The following is a 16,749-nucleotide window of genomic DNA, read 5'->3' on the forward strand; positions in this document are numbered from 1 at the left end:
GTAATCAAATGAATTATAGAAAAGCCTTTCTAATAATTTAGTTACCAAATGCAGCTCACCGGCTAAAAATGCTTCTGTCTCAGCCATTCTGTTCCCAACTCAGACCAACAGTGTCCACGGATTTTTTTTTTTTTTTTCCCAGAACAGTCCAGATAACACATTAGTCATGGACACAGGAACAAGGGTCACTAACAACTCATCTGTTGCAAGGAAGTCACAGTTTACCAAATAATTAACAATTGTGATGGTGTCATTGCTTGAGCCTTGAAGAGGTTTTACAGGGGAAAAAAACGAAAAAAAACAAAACAAAACAAAAACCTCACCAAAAAAACAAGGAAAGTTTTCAACTATGTCTTTTAATCAAATATGAACGATTCCAAGCATTAAATAATGTTTGAAAGACAAACTTTCTAGTTTAAACTGAAGTAAATATTTCTGATTTTGAGCCAGGTACTTACTGAAGCCAAGGAAGTTTTCTTGATTATTTCTTCTTCTGCTTCCTGTCTTCACTGTTCCTAAATTCCAAAAGTCAGTCATCCAGTAATCGAGTCCCAACAACCTTAATATTCAGTTTTACCATCCTTTTGAAATAGGCCTTTGCATACAGCAGGGGAAACTTAGTTTCTTACCAGTGGAATCTTCTCAGGAAAACTCTTATCACTTAGCATTTCAAAATGGGGTTTATTGGTGTCACTTTTCTACATACAGCAAATTAAACCACTTAACTCCTGAAAAGGAGTGGAGAGGTTTCAAAGAAATATTTGAGAACATCTGCAAAAGACAGCTGGGACAATCATACAAATAAATGAAGAATACACCAATTCCATTTACATTATGAAGATGTTTTCCTTCAACTCATCCAAACATTTCACATTTGTGACATCATTTATTTCAGAGCATATTCTACGTTTATAATATTTTTTAAATGTTACAATATTTACAAGACAGATGGCACAGAAAACTTGGTAGTATAAATACTTGCTAGTAAAAATGGCAGATTACATAGTTTTGTCTCTTTGAAGATCCTTGTACATTACTGAACATAACAAAGAACCCCAATGGGGAAGGCACCTTTTCCTAAATGTTCTACTGTCATAGCTTGAGACCCTCAACATTATTCTTCAAGTTCAACAACTCCTTTTCCTGCCTTCTTTTCTCCAGTTTGAAGGCTAATTTGTTAGCTTTCTTCTCCACTCTCCGTTCCTGTATAAGAATACATTAGTGTTATTCAAATTTTCAAACAAACGCAGACTAATTTTACAAAAGAAAATCTCTATGACCACTGCCCCCATAAGCTCTTTGTAAATCTTCCATTTGAGAAAAGTACTTCACCTTGCGTTCCTCTTTTATAGCTTGCTTTCTCGTTCTTTTATCTTCTTTGCTTTCGTTTTTAGATCGAGGTTGGGTTGACACCTTTGGCAGATCACTGCCATTAATCATCTGCATTCTTTCAACTTGCTTTGCTGTGAGTCCTTTCTTAGGTAAGACATTGAGAGGTATTCCTGTTTTAGAAGATATTTGGATTTGTTTGGGCTGAAATAAAAACAAAAATCATACTAAGGTCATTTCCCATTCCTATTAAAAAAGAGCTCACACACACACACAGCTCACTAATGACATATCATGTGTTGCTCTTCCCAATAGTGTTTCCAGCCACAAAAGGATACAGCTACCGTGAAAAAATGATTCATCCACTGTTTTCTGCATTGCATACTTCAAGTAGCTCAGGACACCAAGACTTACCTTTGGTTGATACTTGATAATTTGCGGATGGTTATATAAATTGGAGTATGTACCTTTAAAAAAAAACAAATAAACACGTATCGATACGAACACTTTCAATTCAGAAAACATTACTGAGTTCCTACTATCTTCCCAACTTTGATCTTTTCATACTTTAATGAAGTCTCTGTTATTATAGCATGGGGGCCAAAATGGCAGAGTCTCTCTTATTACAGATGTTTTAAAATTTTTTGCAACTTAGTAACAGGAATATTACTTTTTCTAAATCATTTTCACAGAAAACATACTTTTTCAAAATACTGATGTATTTAATACTTTAAAATCACTACCATACCTTTATCAGTAAAAAGGACACCAAAATACTTACTACAAATAGATTCACAATCCCACTTCTCTTTAGCTTCTTTAAGAACTACAGTAACAATCTCTTCCTCCTCAGACCCATCCAGTTCATTCATTAGCAGGTCCTGATCCTCAAAGGGTTCCAGAGTATTCAGTTTTACACAACTTTTGATTGAGTTTTTGAAAAAGGCAGCAAAAGAGGGAAAAACAAAACACCACCCATTATTATACTGTATGTTACTAAAACTGGTATGGATGTTTGACAAGCTATGGAAACAAGAGTATTTCAAAATTGTTTGTGTGTGTGTACCTTTATTTTGAAAGACAGAGTGAGAGCGGGGAAGGGGCAGAGAGAGGGGGAGATAGGTTCTGAAGCAGGCTCCAGGCTCTGAGCTGTCAACAGAGAGCTCTATGCGGGGCTCAAACACACAAACTGTGAGATCATGACCTGAGCCGAAGTTGGACGTCCAACCGACTGAGCCACCCAGGCGCCCCAGAAACAACAGCATTTCAAAAAAATCCCAGCTCTCCCCAGCCCCAACGTTCATTCCACTGAGAGAAAAGAGATCTCTGCAAGGTTACAATAAACAAGATGGGAGCTTTCCTAAAACATGGTCTTCTTAAAGCCTCGAAAAGTTATTACCCAATCTGTCTCTCCAAAGTGATCAAACAATTCACTCAATATATGCAGCCCTTGTTCCACTGTAGGATCTGCAAGTGATAGTGATCACGGAAAAGGAGACCCTTCCAGCAGACGTAAACACTTCATTAGTTTCTCACAGAAAAATCACCTCAATATGGATGTTGATTTGCCAAATATTTGGCCATAAAGTTATACTAATATGGCTGGAGAGACAAATTCTTATTTTTCTATGAGCCATAAAAATCAACTTCTCAGAATGCCTGGCATTTCAGAAAGATGAGAAGAGCATATATAATCAGAAGTCAGAATTCTTCAGCCAAGGAGGCTAAAAGCACCACCTTATTCTCCAAGTGGAATGTGATCTTGCACCTCCCCACTCTAACCCTCAAGCCCTTCAATTGTTGACTCTCAGGTCAGAGCCATAAAGAAAGTGGTTCTCAGTATGTTCCCACCCAAAGTTACAGTCAGCTTCTGAACCTCAATATCAAAATGTGAGTCAACACTGAAGGAAACATACCATTTTCTCAATATAGATTCTGACTGGGTGATTTTCTAGATTCAGATGTTGAACTAAAAACTTTATTTGGAAATGAAAAAAAGAAAAGTCACCCTGCTTGTCATGCCTCCGAGCTCCATACCAACTTCAGGTATGAAGTCTCCTCGTTCATTAACACTTTGTTTCTCTCAATAAAATAATCCTATCAAGTAAAGCTCTCAGAATGTTCTTTTGACATGGGCAGTGTTCCCCGTAACCAAGATGCTCCTTTCATTCTTGTATCCTCTCAACTATGGACTTAGAACTCTGGTCCTCTGGTACCCAATATCTAATCATCACCCTTCCTTCTATAAAAAATAGAAATAAAGACAGAAAGAATCCTTACCTACTCACTCTCTAGAGAAATTCAGCTTTATTGAATCCAGTAGATTTCCTCAATTAGAAAATAATGTTTTCAGAAATCTAAAGACCATCTCTCTCAAGGATCTGACCCTTGCAAAACAATTATACTTTGGTTTTCATCTTTTATCTCTGCTATGGTTTTTAAAAACTTTTTGAGGGGCGCCTGGGTGGCTCAGTCGGTTAAGCGTCCGACTTCAGCCAGGTCACGATCTCGCGGTCCGCGAGTTCGAGCCCCACGTCGGGCTCTGGGCTGATGGCTCAGAGCCTGGAGTCTGCTTCCGATTCTGTGTCTCCCTCTCTCTCTCTCTGCCCCTCCCCCATTCGTGCTGTGTCTCTCTCTGTCTCAAAAATAAATAAATGTTAAAAAAAAAAAAAATTAAGGGGCGCCTGGGTGGCGCAGTCGGTTAAGCGTCCGACTTCAGCCAGGTCACGATCTCGCGCTCCGCGAGTTCGAGCCCCGCATCAGGCTCTGGGCTGATGGCTCAGAGCCTGGAGCCTGCTTCCGATTCTGTGTTTCCCTCTCTCTCTGCCCCTCCCCCGTTCATGCTCTGTCTCTCTCTGTCCCAAAAATAAATAAACATTGAAAAAAAAAAAAAATTAAAAAAAAAAATAAAATAAAATAAAAAAAATAAAAACTTTTTGGAACTAAGAGCTAGAAAATACTACTTTGTCTTGAGCTGAGTCTACCCTCCATTTGAGACAATAAACACTATTTTAATGATGGATGGAAATCCATTAAGACCGTAAGAAAACATGCAGAAAAATGAAAGTGAAAAAAAAGTAAGTGAACAAGGAAGAGGCACGTACTTCTCTGCCTTCTCTTTATAGTAGTCATTCAAGACTTCCTCTAAGCGACTGCTGTCTACTTGAATGGAACCTTCCAATTCAGCATTATCCAGAGCTCCAATTTCATCATCGTCATACTGCTCATAAAACTTGTATATAAAGAGAAAAGATACCATGAAAAAAAATGTTTTAAAACTACAGCATTTAAAATGTTACTTTTTTTTTAAAGTTTTTTTAAAGGTAATCTCTACACCCAAGGTGGGACCTGAACTCGCAACCCTGAGATCATGAGTCGCAGGCTCCGCCAACTCAGTCAGCTAAGCGCCCTGGTTTTTACATTAATTTCCTTTCTACACAATTACTTAAGCACTACCATGAGATCACAATCACCATTACAATGGTATGTGGAAGACATTCTACCCAGTACTTTAAGACTTACACTTAGATGGAAAATAGGCTGCCATTTAATGAAAGTGAAAGATGATCACTCTGTCCAGCTTAGAGAACAATGCAAGGTAGAAATCTTTACTTCAGATTCTACAGATGCTTTCAAATTCAGTGATTATGCAGACTTTAAGGGGGCTTAGTTACAAATTTCATTCTTGTTTAGATGTTTACTGTATTATTCAAACTCTGTTAAGAGTAAATGGGATGATGTGAATCCTGAAGAGTGAGGTTATTTGTAGTAACAGTTTACCTACTGGTACTTAGTGAAAAGGTAGCAAAGTTAGAACCTTTAAGATTCACTCTAAAGGAAACCAACCATCCACCCATTCATCATTTGCTGAACAGTCTGAATTCCTACCATATGCCAGATACCACATTAGACTTGGGGCTATATCAGTGAACAAACATACACAAAAAAACAGAAAAGTAATGGAATTTTGTTTATGCTCAGGCCAATGCTTGAGGAAAACAGCATAATCTTGGGGATTGGAGTCAGACTCTCATTATCAAAATATCAAACCTCTCTAAGGAAAGTCAGGAGGTTCTATCAGCTGTCTCAGATCTATATGCATTCTTTCCAGAATTAAAACTAGGATGGTTTTGTGATCTGTTTTAATAAGACAGGCGATTTCTAATGTTGAAAGTTTTGGCTTTGAGTTCCGATGTCCTAAGAAATTTACCAGGAACCAGTATCAAAAGGTTCCTTATCTGGGAACCTTACCTTCTCAAATCTCTCATCATGAAGAGTCAGCTGTTCATTTCTTCTCATGACTGAGGATGTTATAGAATACTCAGTAAAGCGACTTTTAGTTTCCTCTTCCCAGAACAAATGATTTTCTATAGCCCCAGGAGGTTTTCCAGGGACAGACATGGCCTCATCTGATGAGCCCACAGAGCCATAGTTATCGTCATCTCTACCTCTTTCCTTCTCATCATCCACATCTTCCCACTCACTGTCATCTTCAGCCTCAGATTTCCTAAAGTCAGAGTCATAAATTAACTGTCAAAACAACTTGAGAAACAACAGAACCAAATGACTTTACACAAGTAAAATTTGAGGGTATTTCAGGGAGGATTCCTGTTTAAGGCAGGAACAGCTGTGCTGCCTGACCTGTCTGGTATGGCTGGAAAAGTAATGAACCAGCAATCAGGCAACTTGGACTTTAGCCCCACCTATCGTCAATTTGTAAAGACCTCAAGTCTCACATTTTCTGCTCTAAAATACAAAAGCCTCACACTAAATGTTCTCAAAGGTCTCTTGCAGTTTTAACATTCTATAGATACCACCCTACAGAAGAACCAACAGTCAGGTCATTCCCAATTTGAAAGAAACAACACGTACTGTATATCCATTCCATCTTCCTCTGTTGGCTTATTGGCCTGAAGAATAAAATCATCTTCAAGCAGATTGTCTGGATTATCAAAGTCAAAATCATCATCAAGAGCGGCAACGATGTCAGGATCAAAATCCAGTCGAGGTCCTAGAAGGAAAACAAAAACTGAGCACTAATACCCAAGAAAAGAGCATTCCTTTCTGTAACATAATCTGAGTACCTATTCTATGCCACATTCTATCTATCAATGTATTAAGGATTAAAAAAATGATTAAAAACTTTAAGCTCAGGGGCACCTGGGTGGCTCAGTTGGTTAAGCATCCAACTTCAGCTCAGATCATGATCTCCCAGTTCGTGTGTTCGAGTCCCGTGTCAGGCTCTGCGCTGGCAGCTCAGAGCCTGAGGCCTGCTTCAGATTCTGTGTCTCCCTCTCTCTCTGCCCCTCCCCTACTCATGCTCTCTGTCTCTCAAAAATAAATGAACATTGAAAAAAATTTTTTAAAAATAAAAAATTAAAAAAACTTTCAGTCTAGTGTGGAACAGACATAGAGAGGGTTGAATGGGAGGAGATGGGGAAACAATACCTCTGGTTTCAGTACTCAAATCATAAAACCTCTTGCATTACAGACTATATTAAACTTCATCTACTTATAAAATTCACAGCATACACCTGCAGTTAGAATCAGGTTTTAAATTCACCTGTAAGAAGTAACTCAAATTGGGACATATGGGTGGCTAGTGGGTTACATGTCTAACTGGATTTCAGCTCAGGTGGTGATCTCACAGTTTGTGGGTTGGAGTCCCACATTGGGCTATGCGCTGACAGTATGGAGCCTTCTTGGGATTCTCTCTCTCTCTCTCTCTCTCTCTCTCTCTCTCTCTCTTTTTCTGTCCCTCCCTGGCGCTTGTGTGCTTGCTCTCTCTCTCAAGATAAATAAGCTTAAAAAAAAGTAACTCTAAGTATGTGTGGCCTGTTAAACTTCTAGCCTCTAGGAGAGTTTAATAAATCCTGTTTCTTCAGCTATGGTCTTCTGTGTGTAAAAATAGTCTATGAAAAACCTCAAGTTCAAACTTGTAAACAGACATGGCTTCCATTCCAACCCCCCCTCATAACATGGCCCCTGCTGGACTCTCCAGCCTCATTTCATACTAATTCTTGCCTCATTCTAGGCATGCTAAAATATGGTTTCCTATATTCATGTTCTCTCAATTTTGCACATGCAGCTTCCTGTTTAGAATATCCTCTCCTTCCCACCCCCCTCCTCATCCACCTGCCTAACTTCTACTTAAGAAATAACAGACACCATTTTCTCCAGGACAACTTGCCCACTATTACCTAAACCATTTATTCACTTGCACAATTAACTGTAATTTCTTCTTTATTATCCATCTTTCCCAACTCATAATAAATTCCCTGAAGTCAGATATTATGCTTTATTCTGGTTTAAGCCCAGAGCCCATCATATAGTGGTAACTCAAAAATCTGTGGAATGAACGAATGAATGCTACAAGGCAAATATTACTCAATTAAGACAATTCAACAGAAAATACCAAGCATCACTTCTGTTTGTTCTAAAATACAATGTTGATAGAAAAAATAAAACAACTTTTCAGTGTATCTGCAACAGATGGTAAGATGGACTTCCATAAAATACACTCTTGGGAGAAATTCTGAAAGCAGATTTAGTCTATCATAAATATGTTTGGGGGGGTTGTTTTGTTGTTTTTGAGAGAGAGGGAGAGTGCATGAGCAGGGGGGAGAGGGAGGGAGAATGAATCTCAGGCAGGTTCCATGCTCAATCCCACAACCCTGGGATCATGACCTTAGTCGAAATCAAGAGTCGAATGCTCACCCAACTAAGCCACCCAAGCGCCCCCAAGTCTATATACATGTTAAGGCTAACCGAATGTCATCGTTTCCACTGCAAGAGGCTAGGTCCAGGTTAAAATTCCCCTACTGGATCTCCAAAAACAGTTTTCTTACTTTCCTCTCCAAAAAGGAACTTCAAAGACTAAGAATTTGATGGCAATGAAAGAAAAGTATCCTGTTCACTCATCCTTTCCTAATGACCGCTAATCTGAATTTACACACATCTCAAATTGTTTCATCACTTTATCAGAGACAGAAAAACTATCATTACTATGCTTTGTTTGTAAAACACAGATCAAATCACTTGAGAAGTTCAAGAAATCAAGCACACCTGAAACAGGAGCGGCTTTATTCAACAATCCAACATCTTCCTCAAACTCTGATGCAAATACTGATGAAGGCAACTGAATTCCCGTGGTCTTGAAAAAGAAATTACACAATGGTTAGATTCAGAAATACTTCTGAACTGGGTTGAAGTGTCCTCCCCCACCCCAAATTCTTGTCCACCCAATAGCTCAGAATGTGACCTCATTTGGAAATAGGATCCTTGCAGATGTAATTAGTTAAGATGAGGTGACAGTAGATTATGGTGGGCCCTAATTCATCAAGACTGGTGTGTCCCTGTAAGAAGGCCATGTGATGACACGAAGCCACAGGGGAGAATGCCATGTGAAGATTCAAGTGGACTGGAGCAATGGGTCTACGAAAGCCAAGGAACACCAAGGATTGCTGGTAACCACCAAGAGCGAGGAGATAGGTGTGGGACAGTGTTCTTGCCCTGAGCCCCCACAATGCAAGCAATGCTGCCGAAAGGTTACTTTTGGACTTCTGACTTCCAGAGCTGTGACAGATTACATTTCCGTTGTTTTAAGCCACCCAGTGGTAATGTGTGGTAATTTGCTATGGCAGTCCCAGGAAAATTAATACAACTATATCCTGCATTCTCTCTCACTTATGCTCCAGTTAAATATCTTAAACATGTATATTCCATCAGCTGAAGCAACAAGCAGCTTCAAAGCAATACTTCAAAGTGTTCTCCAGTATTATTCCATTTAATGCTCATGAGATATCAGCATGTTTTAGTCAACAAAAGCTAAGAAAGATCAAATGCCATGCCTGCCTCAAAGTGCTCAAGTGAAGTTCTGGGATTCAAATCCAGATTTTGCAATGCCACTGTCCTCGTCTCAAAATTTAATCTTTTCCCTCTTAAACCGAGATAACATGCCAATTTCTGGTTAATAGCAGAGCATTTCCCTGAACTGGGTATCTTAAATCCTGGGATGGTCATAAATCATCTCTCCATCCCTAGAACCCTTTGAACTCTCTTGTATAAAGTGATTTCACATCAGTCTTTCAGGCACCATCTTGCTCATGGCTAACCAAGATGTAGATTACTACCACCACTGCTTAGCTAGTCCACACCTAATCCAACCTTCACATCACTTCCAGATTAACACTCCTGTAATATTTTATAAGGTGACCTTCTCAAACTTGTAATGGGTTTTGATTTTTCACTCCTGATTTTCAGGGTCTGTAAAATCCAGGCCTATTCTACGTATCCAAATTACTGTTACTCAGTACCTCTGGTAAGATGACCGCCATGTAACTCAGGTCCAGTTCCTCACATCATGGGATAATTCAAAGTAATTTATGGAGCACACACGTCACACACTGATCCAACTACTACCTATGCTCCTTCTAACTGGAATGTCTCCTTCCTCTCTTCAATACGACCCACCCTTTAGTGTCCAGCTCAGTTTCTCCCTCCTCCATGAAGGCCTTCTTGATCACTTTCCCAGAACTTTCCTTTGAGTGAAATCTCTTTCATTCTTCATACCACACAAATACCTCCACTTACGCTGGCACATATAACTGACTGGTCCTTATGCTCTGTTTGATCTTTTTTCAATCAAATAGTTACCAATGTGAGGGTCACATGTTATCTGTCTCATGTACCTCATCACCCACCATATCCTCAGTCTAGGAGCAGGCAGATAGCTGAGATGTTGGTTCTCTCTGGCTCATGGAGCATGTGAAACTGGAAACCTCTGAGGAGCATGAGTAAAAGCTATGGAGTAGTGCACACCAAGCAAACTTAGCTTCCAAAAGGTGCTTCTTGGTGGCATAAAGTACAGGAAAAGATCTGGTTTCTGCTACAGAGTTCTTTTTTTAAAGAAAAAACAGCTTTACTGAGATAGGATTAACATATGATACAATTCAGCCACTTAAAGTGCACAATTTAATGACTTTTGATAAATTACTTTTTAAAAATTATAAAATATGTATGTAGTTTTGTTTTGTTTGTAAGATATTCTGATTATTCTTGGAAGGTGGGATTAAAAAAAAGGATCAGGGGCACCTGGGTGGCTGAGTCCGTTAAGCCTCCAACTTCAGCTCAGGTCATGATCTTGCTAGTCTATGAGTTTGAGCCCCACGTCGGGATCTGTGTTGACACCTCAGAGCCTGGATCCTGCTTCAGATTCTTTGTCTCCTTCTCTTTGTGCCCCTCCCCCACTCACACTTTGCCTCTGAAAAATGAATAAACCTTAAAAAGATAAAAGGGAGGATCAGCTTGTGTTTAGTGAATTCACCTTTGGAGGTATTTTTCGAATTTTGAAGAACAGTCAAAGAATCACAATCACAGAGTTTAGGGATTACGTTCTTAAAAAAGAAAGGTGGAGGCACCTAGCTGGCTCAGTCGGTTAAGCGCATGACTCTTGATTTCGGCTCAGGTGATGATCTCAGTTTGTGATACTGAGCCTCTTGTCGGGCTCTGCACTGATATGGCACAGAGCCTGCTTAGGACTGTCTCTCTCTGCCCCTCCCTGCTCGTGCTCACTCTCTCTCAAAATAAATAAAAGTAAACATTTAAAAAAATGTGTATGTTTTTATTGGTTGCAGTAGTTGTGAACTCTGCTGAGTTTGCCCAGCTGCTTTCCACCACAGCAGGACCTCCTTTCCTTCATGTGACAATCGAGCTGCTCACACAGGACTACTTCTGTACTGCTTCATCTCCTGTTTCTAGGGTTTATTCAATATTTCTGGTTTACTCAACTTTGGCAGTTTGTTACAAAATAAAATCAAAAAAGCACAAAGGACTCATCCATATTTTTGCATCATGCTACAGAAAACAGATGGCATTTTTGTTTTTAAATAGAATTCACTCACCCTTGTAAATATCACTGAAGCGTCCATTTAAGAGCATTATTCTCTTACAAAGCCAATTACACAGTGATTACTTTTACCCAAAATTAACTGAGGATTAAAACTTAATCTTTCAAAAGCTAATCTTTTTTAACTCTTTAACAATTTATTCATTTTTGAGAGACAGAGACAGAGCATGAGTGGGGGAGGGGCAGAGAGACACAGGATCAGAAGCAGGCTCTGGGCTCTGCAGCTGTCAACACAGAGCCCGACGTGGGGCTGAGACGCGTGAACCGCGAGATCATGACCTAAGCCAAAGCCCAACAGAGCCATCCAGGTGCCCCTTAAAAAGCTAATCTTTTAAAAGCCAATACAATTCAGCCAGAAAAATGTAAGAACTTTATTAAGACTTTTCTCCCGAAAATAAAGTTGAAGCAAGGGGCACCTGGGTAGCTCGGTCAGTTAAGCATCCAACTTTAGCTCTGGTCATGATCTCATAGTTCATGGATCTGAGTCCTTCATTGGGTTCTGTGCTGACAGCTCAGAGCCTGGAGCCTGCTTTGGATTCTGTGTCTCCCTCTCACTCTGTCTCCCAAAAACAAAGAAACGTTAAAAAAAAAAAAAAAAAGATAAAGTTGAAGCACTACCACACCCTCTTCCCTCCCTCACTGGGTCATGGAAGGAGGTGAGCCAATAAGATACCTACCCTACTCCTGATAGTAATATCACCTTGGGAAAGAAGCAGTACAGAAGTTGGTTCTGTTAGGACAGAGATGTGGGAGTGGGCTGTGGGACACAGCCCAGTGGGAGTGGGACAGGGCTGTGGAGTGGACTATGCAGCCTTACAAGAGAGCTACAACCTAGGGAGTGAACGAGAGCAGCTGCAGTTATTACCTTCCTTTGGGATGATACCCTGAAATGCAACCCCTTTGACTCTTCTTAAGCAACAAGCTATAGACTGAAGGAGCTATGATCACACTTCACTGAGGAAAACAATACCTAGACCATGACAGGATTGAAGAATGAGAAGCAGGAGAAATTCGTGCCCTTTTTAACTCTTCTTTTTGTCAACAAACCCAATAAATAAATAGCTTTTTTTAAGTGTCAGGTGATATAAAAGTTTCACAGGAAAATTTACTATATACTAATACTAAATAAAAAGATAAAGTCATACGACACGAGTATCCTGAACATAAACAAGGAAACAGAACTTGTTAGTAGTATTAATTTCACAGAAATATGTGCTCTAGCTTATACTTTAAAGAAAAAATTAAAGTACACCGCATTTTTGTTGAGAAGAGTATCAGAAACTTCATTATGATATCTATTGCTTCTATTCTCTTCTGGTCAGCTTACAGCTTTTTACAACTGTTAAAGATCCGAACATTCCACAAAAATTAAGTTCTACCTTAGAAGACAGTTTATGATACTAAATAGTTAACGCATGGAATGTCAGCTGCTTTTCCTCTATTGGAAGGTGCTTTCTAACATGACTACATCTATTAATGAAAGGTTCTAACCCCGTCAAAGGCTGCAACTTCCAACCGCTGCCACCAGAGAACAGGAAGCCTACTGTCTCCTATGCGCACACACATACATGATTTCAAGTGAGAGCGTGGCTTATTTTTGTGTTCAGATTGACACCATTTCTCACCCTAGTTATCTTGATTTATAAATGGTGGTTTCTTCACTCGCTCCCACACATATTGATAAAAAGCCTTACTAAAATTTCTAAACTTCCTCCTTTTTCGTCTCTTCTGTTGGGTGCACTGAAGGCACTTGTGAGAACCAGCTCTGAGGGTCCAGATGGTTCCTTCAGGTGCTGCAGATAGTCATAGCCATCATCAAAGAACACACCGTACTTCCTCTGTTCTGCTCGCCGTTCTTCGTCATTTATCTAGGATAATAAACAAAATGGAATCAGCACCTCTTCCAAGCACAAGCCACAGGAACCTTCCAGTGAACACAGCTTTCAGAATAGGAGGCAGATGGCACACGAAAGATGTGGCTAATAAGAATGAGACAAAGAATTCTTGAAAACTCAGGAAAAACAGAGATTCTGAACCCAAGTGCTATATAAAAGTTAAATGGAATGAAAACAATTACTGCTTCTACTAGACATTTCTGTGCAACAATTCAAGCCAAGGTAGAAAAAAAAGAACAAGTGTTGGCGAGAATGTGGAGAAAAAGGAACACTCGTGCACTGTTGGTGGGAATATAAACTGGTGAAGTCACTTCACTGTGGAAAAGAGAATGGAGTTCCTCAAAAAATTAATTGGAATATCATATAATCCAGTAATTCCACTACGATTTACTCAAAGAAAATGAAAACACTAATTTGAAAGAAATATATGGACTCCCATGTTGACTGCAGCATTATTTACAACAACCAAGATATGGAAACAACCCAAGTGTCCACTGACAGAGGAACGGATAAAGATGTAGTGTGTATATATATACACATACACACACAATGGAGTATTACTCTGCCATAAAAACAAAAACAGTGAGTTCTTGCCACTGCAACACGGACAGACCTAAAGAGTATTATGCTAAACGAAGTAAGTCAGAGAAAGACAAACATATATGATTTTACTTGTGTGGAATCTAAAAAAAGAAAAAAAAAAAAACAAGCAGAAGCAGATCCATAAATACAGAGAACAAAACTGATGACTGCTAAAGGGGAGGGGGGGGATGGGCAAATGGGTGAAGGGGAACAGGAGATACAGTCTTCCAGTTATAGAATGAGTTAAGTTGTGGAAATAAAAGGTACGGCATAGGGAATATGGCCAATGGTACTATAATAGCATTGTTCAGTGACAGATGGTAACTATGCTTGTGATGAGCACAGCTTAACGTACAGACTTGTCAAATCACTACGCTGTACACCTGAAAGTAATGTAACATTGTATGTCTAACTACAGTTCAATTAAAAAAATTCAGCCAGGGCACCGGGGTGGCTCAGTCAGTTAAGCGTCTGACTTTGGCTGAGGTCATGATCTCGCAGTTCATGAGTTCCAGCCCAGTGGTGGGCTCTGTGCTGACAGCTCAGAGCCTGGAGCCTGCTTTGGATTCTGTGTCTCCCTCTCTCTCTGCCCCTCCCACACTGGCACTCTGTCTCTCTCTTTCTCAAAGATAAATAAAAAACGTTAAAAACTTTTTAATTTAAAACATTAAAAATTTTTTAATTTAAAAACTTAAAATTTTTTTTTTAAAATTCAGGCCAAGAAACACACACACACAGAATTTTATCACGTACTTGGAGGGTTAAAAGACCAGAGGGTCCTGAAAAGTAAGTACAATTTCTTGTATTTATATGCAAAAAAACCCTTCCCAACATACAACACAAGCAGGCTTTACTAAAAAGCTAGATACAGTCAATGTTCTCCAAGACTTCCTATCAAATTTACCAACACTTACACTCTGACAATCAAGTCAACTTTTTAAAGGTTTCCCGGCATTTTTTAAAGCTAATTCATGAGAGAAGTGATGAGGTTATCATCACTCCAAAAGGGAGTCCGTGGTTTTGAAATGACAGGAAAGCAAAGATGTGCCCTAAATAATCATGCAGCACTGTAGCTAGTTTAGTAAATAGCCACTGTTACTTTATAACATTTGCTCATTTAAACATCTCAAATAAAGATGCTTTATCCTCTCAATCAAATACCCAAGACGTAAAAATCAGCACATTTACTGAAAATTAAGTCACAGATTTTGTTTCCCAGAAGATCACAGTTGTCTGAGAATAGCAGCGGTTAACAATTTATTTAAAATCTGACAGTCTGCCTGCAAACTTATTGGCTATATAACAGGACCTACTTTCTGTGTGGGCAATAGAACCCTCTGGGGTGCAGTCTCATCCGCAGCTAAAGGATCTCGCTGGCTCCGGTGGACCAGGTGAAAAGATACAGCTTTCTTCTTCTCTATAAAAGGCTTCTTCTTCCTGTGAGGCTTCAAAGCAACAGAATCAGAATAAGCCGTTGAAAAAGAATAAAAAAGACCATAATCCACATAGGCACCTTCAGGAAGTTACATAAAGGGTCAACAGATTTTTAAAACTCACATTTCTGTGGTAAGCAACATCAACAATGTTGGAGAAAATCTGTACTTACCTTCCTTCGATAAACATTTGATGGCACTTTGTGCCCAACCTTGTTATGGGTTCTGGGGATACAGCAATGAGACGGTCACAGTCCCTACTCTTATCAAGCAAACCATAAGTAAAAAAAGATTTCAAGTAAAGAAAATAAAACACAGTAACTTACAAATGACTAACAGTTACTTTAGACTGGGTGCTCAGAGAAGGTCCCCGACAGGTGGAACCAGAATGACAAGGAGGAGCCTGCCACAGAAAATCTGGGGAAGACCATTTCCAGCAAGTTATGCACGGCGCGTACCAACTATTAAGTGAGACCAGGACTGCACAACTACAGTAAGATTCATCATTTCTACACTCTTATTACCCTACCCAACTCTGACTTCCTAAACTGAGAAAGCATCATCCCAGTTGAGTAAGCCACCTTGCTTCGGGCCCAAACTTAGACTCTGTGTCTATGCCGAGAACACCCGATGAGCAGACAACTGGCATTCCAACGTCTGGAGAAACCAGCCAACTCCCCCTCCCGACTGCAGAAAGCACAGGGTGATACGTTTGTGTGTTTTGCGTTCACAGGCTTTTTTAGGCCCCTTAGAATAAACGGGAAGCCATTCTCTTCTTTCCACTCCCCGGGGAGGCCTGGCCGTGGGAGAAGCACTCTAAACTGCAAAGGATGCCCAGGGTGGTGAGGGTGACCCATACGGGGCACAGGGCCGCCAAGCCGCCTCCCCACACCTTTGGGCCAGCCGTCCCAAACCCTGGCCGTAGTAGCCACTGGCACCAGAGGAAGCCGCCTGGCGTCTGGAAAACCAGAGCGCCCCGTACCCGAGACAACGAGGCTTGCTCACCATGTTGCAGCTGCGCGGCGCTCACTCCAGAGAAGAGTGACGACGGCACGCTGCCAGCCCCGGGAAAATGACTATTACCAAAACGCCAGCAAAGCCCGAATCCCCGCTGCGTCTTTAGGCCTCTCCACACGTGCAACCCCGGAACCCATACAGGAAGTTAAGCGCAGACGGTGGAAATGGGCCAATCGCCGAAGAGCTGAAGCGGTCGCGGCCGGAAGTTACCCATAGCTAGCTCCGTCGCAACGATCGCGAGAAGCTATTGGGAGGAGGAGCTATTTTCTCCCCTGGGGGCGGGGCTTTTCCGGCCAAAATTAAGTAAGCTAGGAAAGGGAGTGTTGGGCGCTTTTGTGGCGGTGAGGCGCGAAAGAGGGCTTGCTGTTTCTAGAGGAACTTGCTTTTGTAGCGCCCTCTACCGAGAATAGAGGCAGGCAACGTATCTAGCATCCCCATTGACCGTTGTATTCCTGGCCTATTCTCACCCATAACACACACGCGCACACACACACACACACAGAAGGAAGGTGGCTACCCTCCCAGGTCACACACACACACACAAGGAAGGTGGCCACCCGCCGGGTCACCGAGGTTTCAGGTTCCA

At 40.6% G+C, this 16,749-nt stretch overlaps 1 protein-coding gene across 2 annotated transcripts; it reads right to left on the minus strand.

Annotated features, from left to right (window-relative positions):
• Window positions 1-336: 336 nt before the first annotated feature.
• Window positions 337-16,525, minus strand: LTV1 (LTV1 ribosome biogenesis factor). 2 transcript variants are annotated; one of them, XM_047102504.1, is made up of 11 exons: window positions 16,152-16,525; window positions 15,027-15,158; window positions 12,931-13,104; window positions 8,395-8,482; window positions 6,202-6,340; window positions 5,581-5,836; window positions 4,434-4,561; window positions 2,111-2,250; window positions 1,744-1,796; window positions 1,333-1,533; window positions 337-1,203 (listed from the first exon to the last, which is right to left on the minus strand). In XM_047102504.1, the coding sequence occupies exons 1-11, from the start codon at window positions 16,152-16,154 to the stop codon at window positions 1,093-1,095; spliced, it is 1,425 nt and encodes a 474-aa protein (XP_046958460.1). In that variant the 5' UTR covers window positions 16,155-16,525; the 3' UTR covers window positions 337-1,092. The 2 variants fall into 2 exon arrangements, with proteins under 2 accessions (XP_046958460.1, XP_046958462.1); XM_047102506.1 differs by lacking the exons at window positions 12,931-13,104; window positions 15,027-15,158; window positions 16,152-16,525 and adding an exon at window positions 10,423-10,458.
• Window positions 16,526-16,749: the final 224 nt, after the last annotated feature.

The sequence above is a fragment of the Lynx rufus genome, unplaced genomic scaffold (assembly GCF_022079265.1).
Source record: "Lynx rufus isolate CCGP_SWC_20201006 ecotype Redwood Valley unplaced genomic scaffold, mLynRuf1.p SCAF_6, whole genome shotgun sequence".
Classification (NCBI taxonomy): Eukaryota; Metazoa; Chordata; class Mammalia; order Carnivora; family Felidae; genus Lynx; species Lynx rufus.

Excerpts from the sequence above, each read along its gene's own strand:
- LTV1 (XM_047102504.1), bottom strand. Across the intron at positions 5,837-6,201 it reads GAAGATGGAATGGATATACA|GAAATCTGAGGCTGAAGATG; the intron begins GTACGTGTTGTT and ends CTCTGACTTTAG. Across the intron at positions 1,797-2,110 it reads GGATTGTGAATCTATTTGTA|GTACATACTCCAATTTATAT; the intron begins GTAAGTATTTTG and ends TTTTTTTTAAAG.